General features: G+C 38.3%; 1 protein-coding gene across 6 annotated transcripts in view; it reads left to right on the top strand.

Moving 5' to 3' along the window:
- Positions 1-20654, top strand: part of WDSUB1 (WD repeat, sterile alpha motif and U-box domain containing 1) — a 73884-nt gene that overhangs the window by 18400 nt on the left and 34830 nt on the right. For 4 of the 6 annotated variants that reach the window (XR_007359141.2, XM_048869541.2, XM_048869542.2 and 1 more), the window contains exons 4-9: positions 11271-11363; positions 12529-12622; positions 16020-16053; positions 18681-18721; positions 18811-18917; positions 19511-19690. Coding sequence is in view for 5 of the 6 variants with exons in the window: in XM_048869541.2 (XP_048725498.1) it covers positions 11271-11363; positions 12529-12622; positions 16020-16053; positions 18681-18721; positions 18811-18917; positions 19511-19690 (549 nt within the window). In the remaining variant the exon portion in view is untranslated. Of the gene's footprint in view, positions 1-11270; positions 11364-12528; positions 12623-16019; positions 16054-18680; positions 18722-18810; positions 18918-19510; positions 19691-20283; positions 20344-20654 lie in introns of all 6 variants that reach the window. The other 2 variants (XM_048869540.2, XM_048869539.2) reach the window with 1 other exon arrangement.

Raw genomic sequence — 20654 nt, 5'->3', positions numbered from 1 at the left:
CTATATTTCTGTTTTGTTTACGTGAGAAGATCACGTGAGACAATATCAAAAGACTTATTAAATACGAGATAATCACATCTACTGCTTCCCGCCCAACCACAAGGCTTGTTACCCTGTCAAAGAACAATATTAGTTTGGCATGCTTTGGCTTGATTTGTTTTTGACAAATCCATGTTGACTGTTACTTGTCACCCTATTTACTTCTAGGTGATGACAAATCGATTGATTATTTGCTTCATTATCTTTCTGGGTACCAAAGTTAAACTTCCTGGTCAGGATTGCACTTATTCCCTTTTTTATAAATAGGTATTTTATTTGCCCTTTTCCAGTCCTCTGGGATCTCTCCTGTCGTCCGTGAGTTCTTATTATTTCATGATCACTTTCATCCAAGATGCCTCCCACCTTCAGCCAGTTCCTCCTTGTTTTCAGAATCAAATCTAGAATAGCCTTTTCACTGGTTCCTTTCTCCCACCTTCTGTAATAAAGAAGTTGTCTCCACTGCATTCCAAGAACTTGTTGGATAATCTGTGCTCTGCTGTATTACTTCCAAACAGGTGTCTGGGTAGTTGAAGTCCCCCATTATCACCAAGTCCTGTTTTGGATTATTTTGTAAGTGTTTTGTTTTGTTTTTTAAAAAAAGCTTCATTCACCTCTTCTTTCTTGTGAGGAGGCTTAAAGTAAACTCCTACCATGACATCACTCTTGGCTTTTTTGCCCGTTTTATCCTTTCCCGGATATTTTCAACAAGTCTGCCTACCACTTCTATCTCAACCTCAGTGCAGGTGTATACACCTCCTCCCTCTTTTCCCTGCCTGTCCTTCCCTGAGCAAGCTGTACCCTTCTATACTGATATTCCAGTCAGGTGAATTATCCCACCAAGTTTCTGTGGTGCCAGTTATGTCATATTTGTGATTATTCACTAGTATTTCTAGTTCTTTCTGTTTATTCCCCATACTTCTTGCATTAGTATACAGACATCTAAGATGTTCATTATAGTTCTCCTCTGTATTCCCACTTGTATCTCCTTTGTCCCTGCCATGATTGCCCATGTTTCCCCCAGATTTTGACCCTTCACCCAGGTAGTCATGTTTTGGACTTAACTGTGGGGTTTTGTTTCCTGTGCAGCCTGGTTTAAAGCTCACCTCAATTGGTTAGCTGGACTGTATTTGAAGATACTTTCCCCCTTCTTTGATCGGTGGACCCCATCTCTGCTCAGCAGTCCCTCTTCTCGGAATAGCAACTCATGGTCAAGGAAGCCAAAGCCCTCTGGGCACCACCATCTGTGTAGACATGTATTCACCTCCAGGGTGTATCTCTCTGCCTGGGCCCCTCCCCTTGACTTGAAGGATTGATGAGAACACCACTTGTGCCCCCAGTTTCTTCACCCTCACTCCCAGAGCCTGGTCGTCATTTCTGATTTGCTCAGGGTCATCCCTCATAGTATCATTAGTGCCCACATGGATGAGCAGCATGGGGTAGTAGTCAGAGGGCCTGATGATCCTTGGCAGTCCTTCCATAATGTCTCAGATACAGGGCCCTGGCAGGCAGCACACCTCCTAGGATTCATAGATACTAAGGTCAGAAGGGACCATTATGATAATCTAGTCCGATCTTCTGCACAATGCAGGCCACGGAATCTCACCCACCCACTCCTGCGAAAAACCTCTCACCTATGTCTGAGCTATTGAAGTCCTCAAATCGTGGTTTAAAGACTTCAAGGAGCAGAGAATCCTCCAGCAAGTGATCCGTGCCCCATGCTACAGAGGAAGGCGAAAAACCTCCAGGGCCTCTTCCAATCTGCCCTGGAGGAAAATTCCTTCCCGACCCCAAATATGGCAATCAGCTAAACCCTGAGCATATGGGCAAGATTCACCAGCCAGATACCCAGGAAATAATTTTCTGGGATGCCAGGTCAGGCAGGCAGATGGATGTCTCCATCCTCCTTAGAGTCACCAACCACCATCACCTTTCGTTTTCTCTTGAGAGCGATGGCTGCAGTCCTCCCAGCCATGAGGGTGAATGACTGCACCACCACCATCTTTGAGGGACATTCCTCATCCCTCAGGACCAGGGCAGCATACCAGTTTTTCATCTTTATTGACAATGGGTTTGGAGTAGGGGTGGTGCATTGCCTGCTGCCAGAGGTAACCAGCAGCCAGCTTCCTCCGTTTGAAGGAGCTGTTTCCTCTTTCCCTGGCGGTTCATCTGCAGTCCTCTCCAGCTGGATTAGTTCCTCAACCTTGAAGTCTCCATATGCATGTTTTCAATGAATTTTTCATTTTCATGGATGCTCCTCAGCCTAGCCATCTCCTCCTGTAGCTCTCCCACCTGCTCCCTGAGAGATTCTACCAATAGACACCTTTCATGCAGGATGGTCTTCCCAGCCTGGCTTTCTGTGACAGGGAAATGCAGCCTGCAATCCCTGTGAATCCACGCCCAGGATCTGGGTAGGGAAATCCATGGTCAGAGTCTCTGTCTCCATATAGATGCAGGTGAAGGCTCCAGGAGCAGTGTTGGCATTGGGGAGGCAGCCTTTCCAAATCATGCTGATTTTATTCTTTCTCCCTCCTACAAACTCCCTCTCAAACTCCTCTGTTTGCTGCCCCTTGTTCGCTAGCTCCTCTTGGTCACTTAACACCTGGCTTTTAAGTCCTTCTCTCCTAGGTCAGTCCTGCCCTCTCATTCTTGACAGTTTCACTGCTTTCTCCAAGTTCTGAATAACAGCGGTGATATTGACCAGTCTTGTTGTTTTCACTCTGCTGTTGCTTGGCATTTGGTAATGTCTGTCTGCAGAGTCAGAGCAGAACTGGATTAAGTTTTTTCAGGGCCATAGACACAACACAGTGTAGGATCCACTGTGGCTGGACCCTCTGCTTGACAGTGGTCCTCATCTTGACAGTGGTCCTCATCTTCATTTAAAGAGAGGCAGACGTGGCAGCTGGTAGGCCCCTCCTCACTGGTGCTTATTCCTGCAGCCAGGATGCTCCCATTGGGGTGGTGAATAGGCTAAGACAACTACTCCTGCCACACATGCATTTCTTTACTGGGGTATTGTTGGTCGCATAACGAGTCCTATAGTTAACACCCCATTGAAATATGTGGGGCCATTCAAACTTCTTAGCGCTATTATGTCAGGCTGTCTACAGATTTAGGCAGACACCACTACATCTATTATGCTGTGTTCATATTTTCAGGCTTTTGCTCACAACCAAGAGGGCTAGAAACTTTTTAAAAAAAATGAAATCTGACATGCTGACATAATTGCAGGAGCTGTTGCCCTGGGCATGGGCCTACACTGCCTGTGCCTTGGTCCAGCCCTGAGAAAGACAACACTACACTGATTTTCATTCCGTTCACATTTGGAAGGTTATCTTTGGAATGGCAGTAGCTAGAAATTTAACTTTTATTTATAAATGAAAATTTAAGTTCTACAGAAATTGGTATCTTCAGCTTCTACACTTGGCAGGGAAAGCTTTGTACTTGCCTTAAGCAAGTAGAGTTTTCATATCCTACATCAAACCAGGATTCATTGCAGAATTTATGAGGGATGGCTGTGAAGAGATGTGTGGTGTAGTTGTGTAAGCATTGAATTTGTACAGCAGAGATAACAGTAGTTACCTAACCAGCAGAACTGTACAAATAGAAATGAAGGAGAATCCAGAAGAATGACAAAGGTGTGAAGCTGTTAAGTTCAAAAGTATCTGGCAGGTTGAAAGGCTAACATATTTCATAAAGAGCTAGAAAACCCCATAAATAATAACTTGATTTTGTGGGAGGCCATAGCATGAAACAGGAGCCCTAGTTTCAGTGACAATTTATTAGCATGTAACCTGCCTTAATACTCTGATCATTTTGTATTTCTGCTTTGTAGATCTGTTTATAAAGCCAAGGTTCATAGTTTTTTTTTTTTGTGATCTTTCATGTAGTGGTAAATAAAGTTCACAAATATGCCAGCCACTGTTTTAGTGAAAAGAAAAGGAGTACTTGTGGCACCGTAGAGACTAACGAATTTATTTGAGCATAAGCTTTCGTGAGCTACAGCTCACTTCTTCAGATGCATGCAGTGGAAAATACAGTGGAGAGATTTGATATACATAGAGAACATGAAACAATGGGTGTTACCATACACACTGTAATGAGAGTGATCAGGCAAGGTGAGCTATTACCAGCAGGAGAGAAAAAAAACCTTTTGTAGTGATAATCAAGGTGGGCCATTTCCAGCAGTTGACAAGAATGTGTGAGGAACAGTAGGGGGGGAAAAATAAACATGGGGAAATAGTTTTACTTTGTGTAATGACACATCCACTCCCAGTCTTTAGTCGAGCCTAATTTAATGGTGTCCAGTTTGCAAATGAATTCCAATTCAGCAGTCTCTCATTGGAGTCTGTTTTTGAAGTTTTTTTGTTGAAGAATTGCGACTTTTATGTCTGTAATCGAGTGACCAGAGAGATTGAAGTGTTCTTCATCTGGTTTTTGAATGTTCTAATTCTTGATGTCTGATTTGTGTCCATTTATTCTTTTACGTAGAGACTGTCCGGTTTGGCCAATGTACATGGCAGAGGGGTATTGCTGGCACATGGTGGCATATGTCACATTGGTAGATGTGCAGGTGAACAAGCCTCTGATAGTGTGGCTGATGTGATTAGGCCCTATGACGGTGTCCCCTGAATAGATATGTGGGCACAGTTGGCATCGGGCTTTGGATGTAGAAGCCCTCTACACCAACATTCCACACAAAGATGGACTACAAGCCGTCAAGAACACTATCCCCGATAATGTCACGGCAAACCTGGTGGCTGAACTTTGTGACTTTGTCCTCACCCATAACTGTTTCACATTTGGGGACAATGTATACCTTCAGATCAGCGGCACTGCTATGGGTACCCGCATGGCCCCACAGTATGCCAACATTTTTATGGCTGACTTAGAACAACGCTTCCTCAGCTCTCGTCCCCTAGTGCCCCAACTCTACTTGTGCTACACTGATGATATCTTCTTCATCTGGACCCATGGAAAAGAAACCCTTGAGGAATTCCACCATGATTTCAAGTGAGCTGTAGCTCACGAAAGCTTATGCTCAAATAAATTTGTTAGTCCTTTTTGCGGATACAGACTAACGCGGCTGCTACTCTGAAACCCGTTTTAGTGAAGTATCCATTGGAAATTCTTAAAAATGCCAAAAAATAATAATTCTACAGTAAGCATGTTTCATACTACCAAACAGCATTGGTTACAGTTAAGGATAATATATTACAGAAAGCTCTAACTATCACCTGCTGCAGAGAGACAGGAAAAATTTGAGAAAGCAGAAAGTGATCACATGCTCCTGAGTGAAAAGTTAGCAATTGATAATACCAAATCTGTCAAGTGTGTGTCCACTGAAAGGTGCGCAGTAATAAGGGGAATAATTTCCAAGTTGTGAGGGACAGCACTGAATTATTCTGTCATGATATAAGAAGGGTTTTGATGTTTAAATAAAATCTCTAAACAGGGGAAAGACTCCCAGAAAATTCAGTTATGAACTAAGAATTACTTACACCCTTGCTCCTGTGATTTCCTTTCCCCTAAAGTGGATCATGGTTTTGGAAAGAAAATATTCCAAAGATTACTTCGTAGATTTAAAAGTTGTGTCACCAGTAATGCTACCTCCTGTTAGTTCTGCCTTGTAAGAGAGAAATGGACAAGAAAATGTGCATTTCCCTGCATGAGAGTACAGGGTTTCGTTTTGTTTTGTTTTTTGGCTGGTCCCAATGGTTTAGTTTGAAAACTGATTGTAATTTTTTTTAAATGAAATGTTATTGGAATCTTATTGTTTTCCTCAGTTTTCTTGCTAATAGTTGAAACTTTCAGTATTACTAACAGCCTTTAAAAGGTTGCAAAGCTCATAAAAGCAGTGCTTACCAGTACAATGAAAAGAAAATCTTTTTTTAAACTGGGTTTCTTCACCTTTCTAATTCAAAGAACAACCTATGAAACCAAAGTTTCTGATTATTCTTTACCCATTAGGCTATTCATAACAGATGACTCTGCTATTTTCTTTAAATTGGATTTAGTTATGGTTAATTAGAATCTTAACACTTCTTTTCCCAGAAGATATAGATTTTAATTGCTCTGGAAAAAGTAAGGTTTGATTTGATAAATTGCACTTCTTTTGTTATATTTAAATAATCAGCTGTGTTAAGTGGGAGGTTGTTTTTTCCACAAGTTAGTGTATAAAATATATGGTTTAAAAGCTTACATTGTGGTTTAGGATTTCTACAATTCAGCACTTTTCTTTTCTCCTCTAGAATCTTGTGTTGAATCTTTATTTCTGTTGATTTAGATTTAATTTTGATTTTTTTTCCAAGTTGTCTATTTCTGTGACATACGTTATCATTATAGTTTCTTTCTTTTCATTCTGACAGTGATGCACTGTAGATGGTTTTCTTCTCATTTGGGAAAACTACTAAAAGCCATTCTTCTGTTTCCATCCTGCCAAGTACATCAAATCTTTTTTTTTTTTTTTTAAGATCAGGCTTGACAAAGCCCTGGCTGGGATGATTTTAGTTGGGGATTGGTCCTGCTTTGAGCAGGGGGTTGGACTAGATCACCTCCTGAAGTCCCTTCCAACCCTGATAATCTATGATCTCACTTCCCTGTAGTTGTTTACTAATTGGCTTCTTGGAATTGAATCCACTTTATAAATAGCTCTTCCTTCTCATCATGGTAAGAATTGTGTAGTTAACCTGCAATTGCAGGATAGAGAGCTGTATGCTTTTGTTTCTATTTAAAGTCAAGCATTCTAGGTTTAAAAATCTCAGTAGTGGAAAAAGGAAATATTGAAAATGAATCCCAAAAGCTACTAGAAAAACATGCTGAAAACAGAGTTAGTAGCAATGTTGTTACTGATCTGTAAAACGAAAAGTGTGCATAATTTGTTCTATACATTCTCATTTTAAGTGCTTTCTTTTCGTTATAATTTATTGATGGAGAATAAAGGTGTTATTTCCCTGGGGATTTGATAGAATACAGTTGTTTTTCACAACTCCTTTCATATACTCGGGAATCCCAAAGTGCTTGACAAACAAAACTTAATATCTCTTTATAAGGCTGTTACATCATATAAAATTGTGGGCCACCCCTTCACGTCAAGTCAGAGTTTAGTATGGCCTTGTTTTTGCTGGGACTATGTCTTCACTGCCCCCCAAATGTGGTTTTTTTAAATGAGATCGCTTATCTGTATTAGTTATATTACTGTAAACAAAACAAAAAACCCAACACCTGGTTTGGCAGTGAAGACTTAATCTAGGAAAAGAGATGTGTTCTTAACATACTAGCTAACATGAGGTAACGTTAATAATATGAGGTAAAATTCTAGTGAAAAAAAGGAAGTTTGTAGCATTAACACAAATTAGCATTCCGAGTTGAAGACCGAGGGGGAGCCTAAAGTCCCTCAAACTGCCTTCTGTTTACTTGGACTTAACTCATGTTAGCTAGGGTAAAGAACAGGGTAAAGAACACACCTTTTTTATCTAGTGAAGATAAGGCTTCTGCAAGCATTGTATAAGGCACTTGTTTATGATCACTATTGAGGGAAATGTGATGGGGAGCACTCCCTTCCCCCCATCAGCAGTTGTGGTTTGTACAGTTATTGGGTTTCTGATGTGGTGTTTCACTGACTGGATTTCTTGATATTCGGGGAGGGCAGGCCACTGACCGTTATGTACTGTTTTTAAAACAAAGATTATGAATGTTTCTCCCCTCCTCAATAACTGCTCCTGCTTTAGGGTTTGAGCCTTCAAAGTGTGTTCTGGCCCCAATCCAGCAAATGACTTAAGCACATTCTTTGCTGGATCAGAGCCAGTGTACTTAACACATTGCAGATTCGAGCCCTTGGATGTTAGTATAGCACAGAAGAGACAGAAACAATAAGAGTTAAAATATGGGGCAGATTCTTTCCTGCACGATATCTTCACACAGCATGGGAGATGGAGGGGGGAGGCCTCAGAGAGCCCTGTTTTGGATTTGTGATTCCCAGGACCGGCCCTGTCCCTGTCCGTGCTTAGAAAATCTGGTGGGCAGCAATGTATTGTACCTTTGTCACAGGGTATTTAAAAGATTCTGTGCTGATGGAGGATTACTGTGGCAAAGAGGAGGGAGGTAGCAAGACCCAACTGCAGCACCAAGCAGGGAATACTCATCAACAGGGAATTCTCTGCTGGACATTTGCACCCCATTTATGCCATCTAAGTGGAGCCAAGGGGCCATAAACCAGATTGAGGATCTGGCCCATTGTCTGATTGTACCTAATAGGAAAATAATCCTAGGCCCAAACTGCAAAGATTAGATCCTATGCAAAACTTGTCTTTAAGATGTTTGGATCCAAGGCTTTGGGTCAGCCCATTGTACAGATAGAGGAAAGCTGCAAAGTTCAAAACTGCATCTGAGTTTACGCACAGTTCGTGGATTTTGGATCTGAGGTTGTGATTTGGACCCAGTTCTAATGAGAACTGGTCAAGAATATCTTTATTTCTGTGTGACAGATTACCCTAGATATGCTTCCATTATTATGGAGAACTAGAATTAAATTTTGTTCTGACTTACTGATTGGGGTGTGTCGGGTTTAATTCAGAGCAGGAGTTTAGCTGCTATGTAGGTCATGGGAGTACATAATAAGGCTCTATAGGAGAAAGTTTCATCTAGTTTTTCCAAAATGTAAAACAAAGTCGGGCAAAGGAATAAATGTAATTTGGTTGTCTGGGGTCACTTCTCTGATTTTTCTACATTCTCCACAGTCTTATACATATACACAGGTATCACTCCTTCACGCCTCCCCAGAGCTGTATCCAGCCATTCTCCTGGGAAAACAGACCAAATTTGGAGACATGCATACTGTCATTGCATTGTTAACTGTCCAGTTAAAGTGCCATTTTTAATTAATATCACATGAAAATCTGTATTAAACAAGGCTTGCATAAGGGCAGGAGAAAGCCGTTAGGCTTGGTACCATTTAGAAGTTATAAACATATGCTTCAAATTTCCTTCTCTTGAATTTTTGGATTTTCAAATGTAGGTTTTTACTCCCCAAACCCATTGCATACAGATTGGTTTTGAAATGTCAAGGTTTATGTCAAATTATGTGTGAAAGATTTATACAAAATTAAAATTTATGAAAAAGCGAGACATCATCTTAAATGAGGCACAAAGTTTTAAAGATTAAAATAACACAAATAATATAACAGTTGCCAAGGAGACGGGTATTTCCACAGTCAGTAAAGGAGCGTGACCTTTTTTTTAGATTTTTCAGCCATCCAAACTGGACTGCATTCAGCACCTTCAGTAGACAAATTAACTAGCTAAAGGCAGAGTTCCACCCTCCAATATAGCTCCCACTTACGTTGTTGGAGTTACCTATTCAAACACTAATGATGAGTTTGGCCCATTATTTTTTAATGTGCAGAATAGCAGTTATATACAGTATTTAAAACAAATTTGCTACCAAGCCCTCAGTCAGTGCTGATCACTTCTTAGGTTTTAGGAGCAGTTTTATCATACCGTTACAACTGCCTCACGCACTGCTCAAAATCTTAGAATACTTAGAAATGGAATGCACTCATTGGCATTGTATATTTTAAAAGAGCAAACTTCTTTCATGTGCACTGTTTTAATTGTCTCTTATCTGTAATAACTAGAGCAGCTTTTCTCAAACTGGTACTGGGTTTGCAGTCAGTTGGTACATAGGTTCATTTATAGGAATATGAACACGTAACTAAATTGATTAGTTATGAAAATATGTGAAGTATTCTTGAATTTTACATGTGTACATTAGGTTTTAAAGTTTGAGAACTGCTGACCTGGAGAGAACATGCATACAACGTTTTAAGGCTCTCTGGCTTCATCCAACACAAAAAAGAAACCACCTTTATTATCCATTTTGATCAACCTATCTTCAAGTAGTCAATAATTTGAGTAGTAGGAGGAAGGAGAAACAAAAACTAAAGAAAACAAGACTGGCAACTATGAATGTACAGAGTATCTTTTGAAAAACAAAAAACATCCCCACAGTTTTGTATTGCCAGGTTTGTCACAAAATTGTATCATCACAGTAAATTGGCAGTAGAATCTGTTTCTAGAGCTCTAACTTCTATATAAATCACCTTTTTCAAATACAGCAGAAGCTTGCTAATTTGTACTAATGACTGGTAGGCCCTTTGTGAATTACTGAATTTTGTGAATAAGCACACTAGAAAAAATGTGAGATCTGGTTAATGGTTTGTATTCACTGTACATTTAATTTGAAAATCGAAATTTCTGTCTGTAAGGACCATGCTTTTCCTGGTCCCCTTGTCATATGGTATCCTTCTTAGGTAGATATTTAACTTGGAGTATCATAGAAGTGTAGAACTGAAAGGACCTCGATCGGTCATCTGGTCCAGTGCCCTAATCTCTCTGGTGCTTTAGTCATTTATTTGATGATTGTATTTTAGATTTAATTATGATTATACCGCATAGTATTTACCTTATAACAATATAATTTGTTAGTTTGTGTGGCATATATTGTAGAAGTTACGAAGTCTTAGAAAAGGCTTTCTACACTTAAGTCGTTGCTGTAAAATTAGAACGGAAATTGTTTTTAGTGTGTGAATTATAAATTTGGGCCTACTCTAAATGAAATAATATATATTAATCCTTGAAAATAAAAATGTTCATAAAACCATTGCAGTTTCCTGTTTTGTGACTTTTGGTGGAGGGTTGTTTTTTTTGTTTTTGTTTTTTTAATATATTTTCTGTAGGACTTTTAAATCCTTTACAAATAAATCGGATCAAATACACATGGAAGCCACTCTTTTTTGTTGTCATAACATCACAAAAAAAGACTTTTTAAAAACTTTAAATAATGTGCAGATGCTTTCCTGCATTGTAGCTCCACTTGGCCTGGGAGGTGCAGAGGGGGGCCCTCAGGGAGAAATTAAACTACCTTGAATGGCTGGTGGTAGTCTTTAGCTTTGCCTGCTATCTCATTTTTATTGTCACAACTGCTCAGTTTTGGATTTCTTCCACCTGTATTATTCATGAAACAACATTTAAATATGATATCTGCTATATGATTTAACTTGATTGCAAAATCATAACATTAATTTGTATAATTATTTTATCAACACTTTAAAAAGGTATTAGGAATGTGGAAGCTAATTTTCAAATTGAAATGTTAGAATTGTAACCTAGTGTACTGGTCTGTCATGTTCTTTTCGGTGCTTCTGGTCCCCTTTAAAACATTTTCATTTTATCAGATGGAGAACAAGGATCCAGATATTTCCGAATGGCATCTTGTGGTCAGGATAACCAGATCAAGCTTTGGCTTATTTCACTAGCTGATGTCTTAGGTATGCATAGCAATAATTTTCTTTTTACTCAAAATTAATAGCTATTTAGTTACAATTTAGTGCTAATAAGCTCATATCTATCAAGGTTATAGGTACAAAGTTAGTGAGACTAATCACATACTTTTAAAGTTAAGCTCCTACTTAAGTGCTTTGCTAGAGTGGAGTCAGAGGGTCTCAACACTGTGCAGGATCAAGCCTTGCTTAACTCCTCTATTTATTAAAGTTTTTAACTGATGTACAGTAACCAGTTACAGTATGTTACAAATCCACAGAATAGTTCATACATAATTATGTTACGCATTTTATTTGTTGGAAGCTACCAATAATTTGTTTGAGTGTAGAACTGTTGAAAGGTGCTAGGTTGACATGATTGGAGACCAGAGTCCTCTCTTTATCTCTCCCAAAGAGGTACAGTCCAGACAGTGATGGTATTAACTACCCCAGTCCTGAGCTAAAGTTGACAGTCACTAGGAGTGACTCATTTGTCCATTAAATCCATGACATCTGCTAAAACTGAAACAAGTGTGTCTGCTGTGGGGTGGTTGCTTTGTGATTTAGGTACCAGACCAGTAGAAGTGGAACTGAGAGCTCAAACTATTTTCAATAAAGGGGGGGGAAAACCTTCCCTCCTCTTTTCTTTGTGTTCTGTACATAAGTGGGCTGTATGTACGTGTAGTTATTTAACTGTATAGGAATATAATTATAAATTCCATACAAAAACCTATTTTAAAAGAATATTAAGGTTTCAAAATGAAGCAGCAGAAGTGAGGAAATACTAAAGTTAAGGTTGCCTATGTAATCCTAATTACCCACTTCTGTGCATGCATTATGGTCTGAGGCCAGATCCATGAGTCTGCTTTGGTGGCACAAAACAGCTACAAAGCCAATTTATCCAGGAATTCTAAGTAGAGTAGGACCATAATAACAGCTTCTGTGTCCACCCTTCTTGCACACTATATGGCGCAAGGGACCTGGCCAAAGAACAGAGGGTGTGGTTGGAGGGTGACCCTATGCCCCAATGATCCAACTGGCTTCACTTGATTACAATCAAGCTCTCACATTTTCAGTCCTTTTAAAGTAATAAATCAAAACATTTTTAAAAGGAAAATGATTGGTTAACAAGTTTAGAAAAATCATGTTCTACTTTTTATAATTGTGTTTGTAGGTTGTGAATTAAAATATGAATGCACATTGAATGGACACTCTGCCCCAGTCCTGGCTTGCGCTTTTTCCTGTGATGGGCAGATGTTAGTTTCAGGGTAAGCAGTTTCACTTAATTTTAGTTATTTAAGTTTTACAGTAGATGTCTGTGCTTAGATGAACATTTATCTCCCCCTTCTGAAGTGGAAATTGAGTTGTTTTTGTTTTTAAGCACTGAAGTTAATTCAGAAATTACTAAGGAATAGGATGAGTGTGTTTGGAGTGGGGAGAACTCAATTTCAGCTTTGGTGTATGAAAAGCTTTTCTGGACACTTATCTGCATTATTACATGAAGATAATATAAATAGTGGCCTACAACTTTAAAAAAAATTACTTTGTTTTAAAATATTTCCTTTGTAAAATTTATATACCTACACATGCGCACACAGTTTGAAAGTGATATATGTATTATAATGATGTTCTAGAATCTGTTGGAATAAGACTTATAACATTTAACTACCTAAAGGAATTCACTCTCTTTTTGGGGGAGAAAAACACATGCAAAGTGTTTATTTCTGGTGCTAGATTTCTGTACTTTTCCAAAAATTTACTCATAATATTTGTGGGCACATCAGAAAAACTCAAATTTATTATATATATATAAAACTTGTAGATATATGTACAAATTCACAGTTTGCATGTACAAATGCTCGTGTTCTGTGCAAAATACAATTTTTTTAATTGCAAAAAGATGTGCTTATAAATATTTCAGGCATATTTTCTGATATTTCCCCGCCATGTGAATATTGAATCAACAGTACTTAAGATCTACCTACTGTTTAAAAGAATATTTTATAAATATATTTCTCTTTTACAGTTCACCTTAATATGTTCGTAGAGGGTGGATTCTTCTGGTTTAAGCAGTGTTCCCTTATTTATGTGAACATCTTATTATTGATTTTAGGGTTTTTTTTAAATATATCGGAGGCAAAATTCAAATGCCCTCCATGTTTTTTCTATAATAGCACAGGAGACAAATGGAATCTACTACTCCATGTCAACAATGTGTAAAATAATTCACCCCTGGGGAGTTACTTTGTGGCAATGACTTTTCTGTTATCCTGTATGATTTGCAAGGTGGGATACACATAGGCTTAGGGTTTTAATGCTGTTGTGATAAGTGAAAAGTGCTGTCTATTAAAGTAACGTAACAGTTCTCTCAGGATACATAGGACTCCCTTGGTACCATGTTTCAGACAGTGAAATCTTTCACTAATACTAGGAATATAAAACTTTAACTGGTTAACCAATTAGCATCAGTCTTACGGGTTTTGGTTAAATGACTAAACTCTGCTGCTGGAGCCTCGCCAGCTGCCGGGGGCGCAGGGCTGGCAGCCAGACCCCGTGTAAAACGTGGGGGTGCTGCAGCACCCCTTGCGCCCATAATTCCCCACCTATATGAACTGCTTAATGGTTAACCCTTTAAAAAATAGAATTTTAAACCCTATTTACATCTCTAGCTAATGCTTTCATCAGGAATTAGCAAAAAATCCTAGACTGGTGTTGAAGCCTCCTGGCAATGTAATTGTTCCTTCTAGTAGAATCAGTATTATATAAAAATGTGAGGGTGGGAGAGAAAACAGTTATGGATAGTTTTACAAGAAAGGAAAATTTTAATGTTTTGGTAATATTAAATTAAGTAACCAATATCGTGGTGGGATCAACTTCCTTATTTTCTGTATTCGAACATTGGTTTTTTTTAAAAGAAGAAAATGGTAAGTAAGGTAGAATATTTATAATCATTCATGTTTTCATATATTTTAATGACATTATGCATGTTTTTATTCCACATTGTAAGAGATAATTACTTAACCTCTTGTAAGCTGTCAAAGTAGCAACTTGAAATAATTCCAGCAATACTTCAGTCATATGCCCTTTTAATTTCCATTCTATTACCAAAAAATTCTAAATTAAGGAAATGATTTCTTTAAAAAAAAAAAAAAAGAATGTTGTAGATTAACCAGTAATTAAAGTCATAACAACAAATCCCAGAGGGCAATAACTTTCTTTGTCATTTTTCTTTGTGGTGTTTTTTGTTTTTGTTTTGGGGAGCCAAAGGTTCTTTAAATTCTCTTTTTTGATATTTTATTTTTGGATCACAAATATGGGAGGAGACTGGGGAGGCAGAGTAATGGTGCTGGGAACCAGACAGGGGAGAAAGCCTAGGGCAAAGGGAGACAGAGAAGTGGTGCTGCTGGGTCAAGACAGTAATTGGAAATGGATGGCAGTTCTCCTATCTTAGGGGTGAGGACATGCCTCTCTGGATATGTCTACACCGCAAAGAAAACATGTGGTTGGCCTGTGCCAGGCTGCTTGGGCTCGTGGGCTGAGGCCTGGGCTTTCGGACTCTGCAGAGCAGGAGAGTCCCAGAGCTCAAACTCCAGCCCGAGTCCAGAAATCTACACAGCAATGAAACAGCCCCACAACCCAGCCCGTGAGCCCAAGTCAGCTGGCACAGGCCAGCGCAGGTTCTTCTATACTGTTTAGACATACTGTCTGAGTAGCCAGGGAGAGGCAGTCATTTTTGTATGCCTTAAAGACTGACTTTTCAACCTGAAATTATCTCACATACATTGACAGTGGAATAGAGGAGAAAGTCAGAGGACAAACTAAAACACAAGATTTGATAAGATTTTTTGGGGCCAGGTTTTGGGCCAGTTGCATTATTTTTGAGGGTCTGATTCATGATTTTTGATCTTTTGAGGTTGGCATCCAATCTGTATAGATGTACTCAGGAAGAACTGTATGTGCTGAAAATAAACCTATAACTCTTTGTATTTGGATAATTTTACTAAAAATAGTGATATTTTAACTATGAAGTATTTTATATTCTGTATTGAGCCACTTCCTCTAGTCTGCTTTGCAGATATTCAAGGTCCAAATTGAAACAGAAATACTTGGAGGGTAGGAGCGTAGGTGCTGGAACTAAGGGTGCTGAAGCGGTTTCCATCGTATACAGAGTTCACAGTTTGGTTCAATCGCTCTCAGCACCCCCCCTATAAAAATTGTGCCAGTACTCCAGGGTAGGAGAGCCCACTCAGTCAGATTTCAGTGTCCACACGTGGTTGAGCCAACCTTTGCAGCTACTCCCTATACAGGAGCATGGAGTGGACAAATGTGAAAGAGCTATTGGTGTGGTGGTAACATGGCCAGTGGATTTATGTACTACACAGATATACTGCCTCAAAAACCTAGTGGACTGAGAGGAGCTGTGGGCTTCAGCCACTACTCTTCCCGCTAGGCTGTACCTCAAGCTACTGTATAGATATTAAGGGCCTACTTCTAGATTTCAGTGAAGAGGATTGCTACATCTAACATCTGCATAGTTGCTGCCAGCAAATCTTGTCTGTTTAGACTTTCCTTATGGGACAAAAATTTGTCCCATAGTTTTTAATTATACAGTTTCTCATCTCTTTCCATGTCATCATTTAATTTAATGTGTTCTTTTTTTTAAAGATCTGTGGACAAATCCATCATAATACATGACACTGTAAGTATTGTGTAATTCAAGATTAGTTTACTGAACTTTTTTTTTTTTTAGTTTATATCCCTTCACCTAAAATGTTGTCTTCTCAAGACAGAAGAATAGCAAATATGACCTGAAATCTTTAGTGTGTATTTTTTTGGAGTAGGAGTGAGGAAAGTGTTCGTCCATATCAAAGTACAGAGACTCTCGCGTGCGCCACTTTTTTCTACACTTTATTCTTTTCTTATCTTGGTACTGTACAACCGAATCACACTACTGTATACGTATGTATCTGCACATTCAGGTGGATGAAATTTGTAAGTCTTGTGTCATATCCTCAAAAGCATGCAAGATTGCAGTTATTAATACAGGGGAAAAAATTGGAGTTTCCTGTATCAGTAATAGTTGTTTTAGGAATTCTTTAGTATATTATATGTACAAACATGGGCAATTCAAGGGGAGTGGTTAAGAAATAATAGCATTCTTTAATATCATACACTTTTTACATCTTATTGCTTAGACTTATTGCTTCACAGTAGGAATAATACCACTGAAAACTGGTAAAGCCTTACTAATTCATCTGTACATAGTATTTAACTTTTGTCTTTCACAATATTAAAATTACTAATCTGTCTTCCTGAGCGTGAAGGATAAACACACTTTGCCTATACAGTTACGGTGGTACAACTTTTGTGTATAGTCAACACCTAAGGTTGAATGTGTTTAGGAATTCTTGTCTCACATAGAAGTGTAATGGTCCCTTACGTATTCAAATGTCAGTTGGTTTAAAGTGCTCACCCAGACCTGAAAGAATGATTCCTAATCAGAATATGAGCAAGATGACACCGAAGGCATAATTTGGCCCCAGTATTTTTCCTGTCTCCTCACCAGTGTAAATTCACAAATCAGTGAGGTTACTCTTGATTTACAGTGATGTAACTGAGAGCATGATCTGGACCTGAACTTCCCGGGAGCTACAAGACATAGGAGAGGAAGCGTATTCACTCATTAAAGTCACAGAACTGGGAGATGTGAATTCTATTTCTGGTTCTTAAACAGACTTCCTATGTGATGGTGGACAAATTACTGTGCCTGTGGGACTGGATCATGCCAGGCCTTCGCTGGGCGCTGACTGCTGCTGAAATACGTTTTGGACTCTATGCTTATTGTGACAGCAGCCGAAAGGTGATGAGGGAGGCATGTCCAGCCTCCCAGCAAATCAGAGTCTGAGGGTGTGTCCAACCAGTCATATAGCCTGTACAAAATCGGCCATACTTGGTTTAGAGAGGAGAAGAGCTCTTGGCATTTGCCTCATGAGACCTCTGCAAGGAGATGTCCCAGCTGACCATGGCCTCACTGGGTAAATTGTGATAACCAGGCTGGGATGGATTGTATTTTCTTTTTCTTCATCAGTGTCAATATTGATTTATAGTGAGGTTTAGAAAGATTCATTGCTTTCTTTAAGTTATCACTTTATTTTTTTTAAAAAAAGGGCATGATTGCTGACTACTTAAAGAAATAAATTATTTGTTCCACAGTTCTGTTTAGTCCTATAATGTTAATTGGGAGATAATTCTCAGATAAATTGTGAGATCTGAATAACAGGTGAATACCAATGGCACAATCATGAGAATATTTTGCTGCTTTCATGTTCTCAGAATCTTCTGAGTGTATGGAAACATAGTTAAGAAGCATGTGGAAAAACAGACTCTCAACCTTCTGCATCCAAATATGAGACAATAAGAAAATGAGAGATACAGAAAAATAGTAATGCATGAAGTTTAATAATGAATGTGACAGGGAAGAAATTATTTGACAGAATATTTTTTTTAACCTTGATTCTTGTTTAAACATTATGGGGAAAAAATCTGATGTACTTTATAGTAATGACAGTGAAAGAACAATAGGTCTGCATTGGATGGAGATAAATTTCAGTCCAACATAAGGGACATATCCCTCATGAGGGACAGTATGAGAGGAAAAACAGGAAAGTTGACAGGTCAATTAAAATAACTTGTTTTTGTTTTTTTTTAAATTCTGACAATGTCTGTGAAAGGAATCATGCTACACTAAAGAGAGACTCTTAAACGTTATTTAAAGGATTGGGATCATTGATTTGTTTTTGTGAATGGCAGCATCTAGTGGCCACATATGCAAACTACAGTTGCATAGTCCTTGTGATGTTACAGACCCTGTTTTTTTATTTAAAGATTGCATCCTGAATTCTATTTGAGTTTCAGTTATCAGTTCACTGTGATATGTTGTTAATTCTAGTATTCTGGAAGAAATGTTTTTTTTATTCTGATGAATAATCAGCCCATATAGAATTTTAGAAATGTCAGTTGAATATATTATATTTCTGTCTGCCAGGTACACTGAGGGACAGCTGTGTGTTCTGTTGGGATTGAACCTGGGGCTGCAAATCAGGAGATTTGAGTTCTATTCACGGGTCTGATGTTGACTTTCTGTGTGACTTTTGGCACATTATTAACCTCTTCGTGCCTCAGTTACACCATCTTCAAAATTGAAATCATTATGCTTCCCCATCTTTGTAAAGTGCTTTGAGTTAAAAATTGCTATATAAATAAAAATGATTAACTGTGATTTTTATTTCTGTTTGACCTAACAAATGCAATACTTTTTATTTGCAGAAAACTGGGAGCATCCTGCACACTTTAACTCAGCATACCAGGTGTGAAATCCGTATAATCCTATATTAACCAAGTAAAGTATTTAATTTGTGATTTTAAATTTCAATTATTGAATTGCTTTTGTTTCTAGATATGTTACAACTTGTGCCTTTGCACCAAATATTCCATTACTTGCAACAGGTTCAATGGATAAAACTGTGAATATCTGGCAATTTGATCCAAAGCAACATTGTGCAGGTAAGTACATGCATTTTGTAAACCCACTCTTTTTATACGTCCAGTATGATATAGTTGTAAACCTATTGGGAGATACTATACAGACTGCTTTACCCTAGTATGTGCTCAATGTGTAATCTTAAATAGTATAGGCCCAACATTTGACCTTTCTTAAAATTGTTATTTACTATTGGGAAATGTCCTGTATGTTGGAAAAGAAAGAAGGAAGAAAAAAATCTTTCAAATGTACCACTCCTTCTTTAAGGAAATTTTAGACCTAAACAAAAGAAGTGTTTTCTCTTGCATCTCTTTTTCTTACTCTCTGGGCAGCACTTAACTGACAAATATTATTCCCAGAGCAACACACACTTTGCCAGTGACACTTGTACACAAATAATATGAGAAACAGAAAATATAAGTTAATTGCAAGCATAGTTGGCAATAGGAAAAAAATTATTTGCTAATTAATATAGACAAAATAAGTCAGGAAATAAACATTCTAGCTCATAAAAGCTATGTTACAAAGGTATACCAAGAGCAACTTTCAATGCACAAGAGCAGTTCTGTTTTTCTTATTTCTTATTTGAAATTTTCCTTCTCTACTTGCTTCCAAGGAAGTGGACTGGAAGATGAACCTAAGATGTCTATTGAGAACTGGTCAGAGGAAGAGGTCTCAGTCTGGCTTTGTGCACAAGGTTTAAAAGACCTTGTTGGGATTTTCAAGATGAATAACATTGATGGCAAAGAGCTGCTGAGTCTTACAAAACACAGTCTGACTAACGACTTAAAAATTGGTAAGAATGTAAAGGCAAAAAAATCGTAACCTTTTATAGGAATTTAGGAACTTTTAGGGTGGAAGGAGGGTCAGGAATTCCATGTAGGTGTATCCTCTCCTTTAAGTTTACAGTTATCCTGCCACTCTATTTTTTTTCTGTTAAATACAGTACATAGCCAAATACTGTTGATACTCTGTTCATCCAAAATACTTGTGGGTTTTTTTTTTAACTTTTCCCATCCCTAGAGACAACAAATGTACAACAATCTTGCATTGGCAGGGAGTGGACTAAGTTTCCTATTCTATAATTCTCAACTCTGAAATCTATGAGGTGGAAGAAAGTAATTTCAATTTCTTTACACACATACATGTTGTGATAAATGAAGTGTGTGTGTGTGTGTGGGGGGGGGCATAGCTCCCTTTGATGGACACCCAGCCAGTCAGTTAGCTGTAAAATCCCTCTTCGTAGCTGTTCTCTAATTGCTTTACCTGTAAAGGGTTAAAAAGTTCCCCAGGTTAAAAAATAAAAAATGGGCACCTGACCAAAAGAGCCAGTGGGCAGGCTAGAACTTTTTAAAATTGGGAAAGAAACTTTCCCTTTGTTGTTCTCAGGAGAAGGAGACACGGAGCAGCAATGCTATAAGCAGGAATGCTGTGTAATGCTTGAATCAGGTATAAAAATTCATCTTCCATACCTAGAAGAAATCATTGGACAGGGCATATTTAAATAGACGCGATTAGGTTTATTTCTTTATTTTGGCTTTGGATCTCCTCTGTGCTAACCCCAGATGCTTTTATTTTGCTTGTAACCTTTAAGCTGAACCTCAAGAAAACTATCTTAATGCTTAATTTTTGTAATTGTTTGTTTTAAGATCTAGCAAAAAGCCTAAGTTCCAAATATATTTCCTTTCTTTTTGTTTTTAATAAATTTTACCTTTTTTAAGACCGGGATTGGATTTTTGGTCCCAAAGAGGTATGTGCAT

The sequence above is a fragment of the Caretta caretta genome, chromosome 11, assembly GCF_965140235.1.
Source record: "Caretta caretta isolate rCarCar2 chromosome 11, rCarCar1.hap1, whole genome shotgun sequence".
Lineage (NCBI taxonomy): Eukaryota > Metazoa > Chordata > Testudines > Cheloniidae > Caretta > Caretta caretta.
This window is presented reverse-complemented; position numbering and strand designations above follow the sequence as displayed.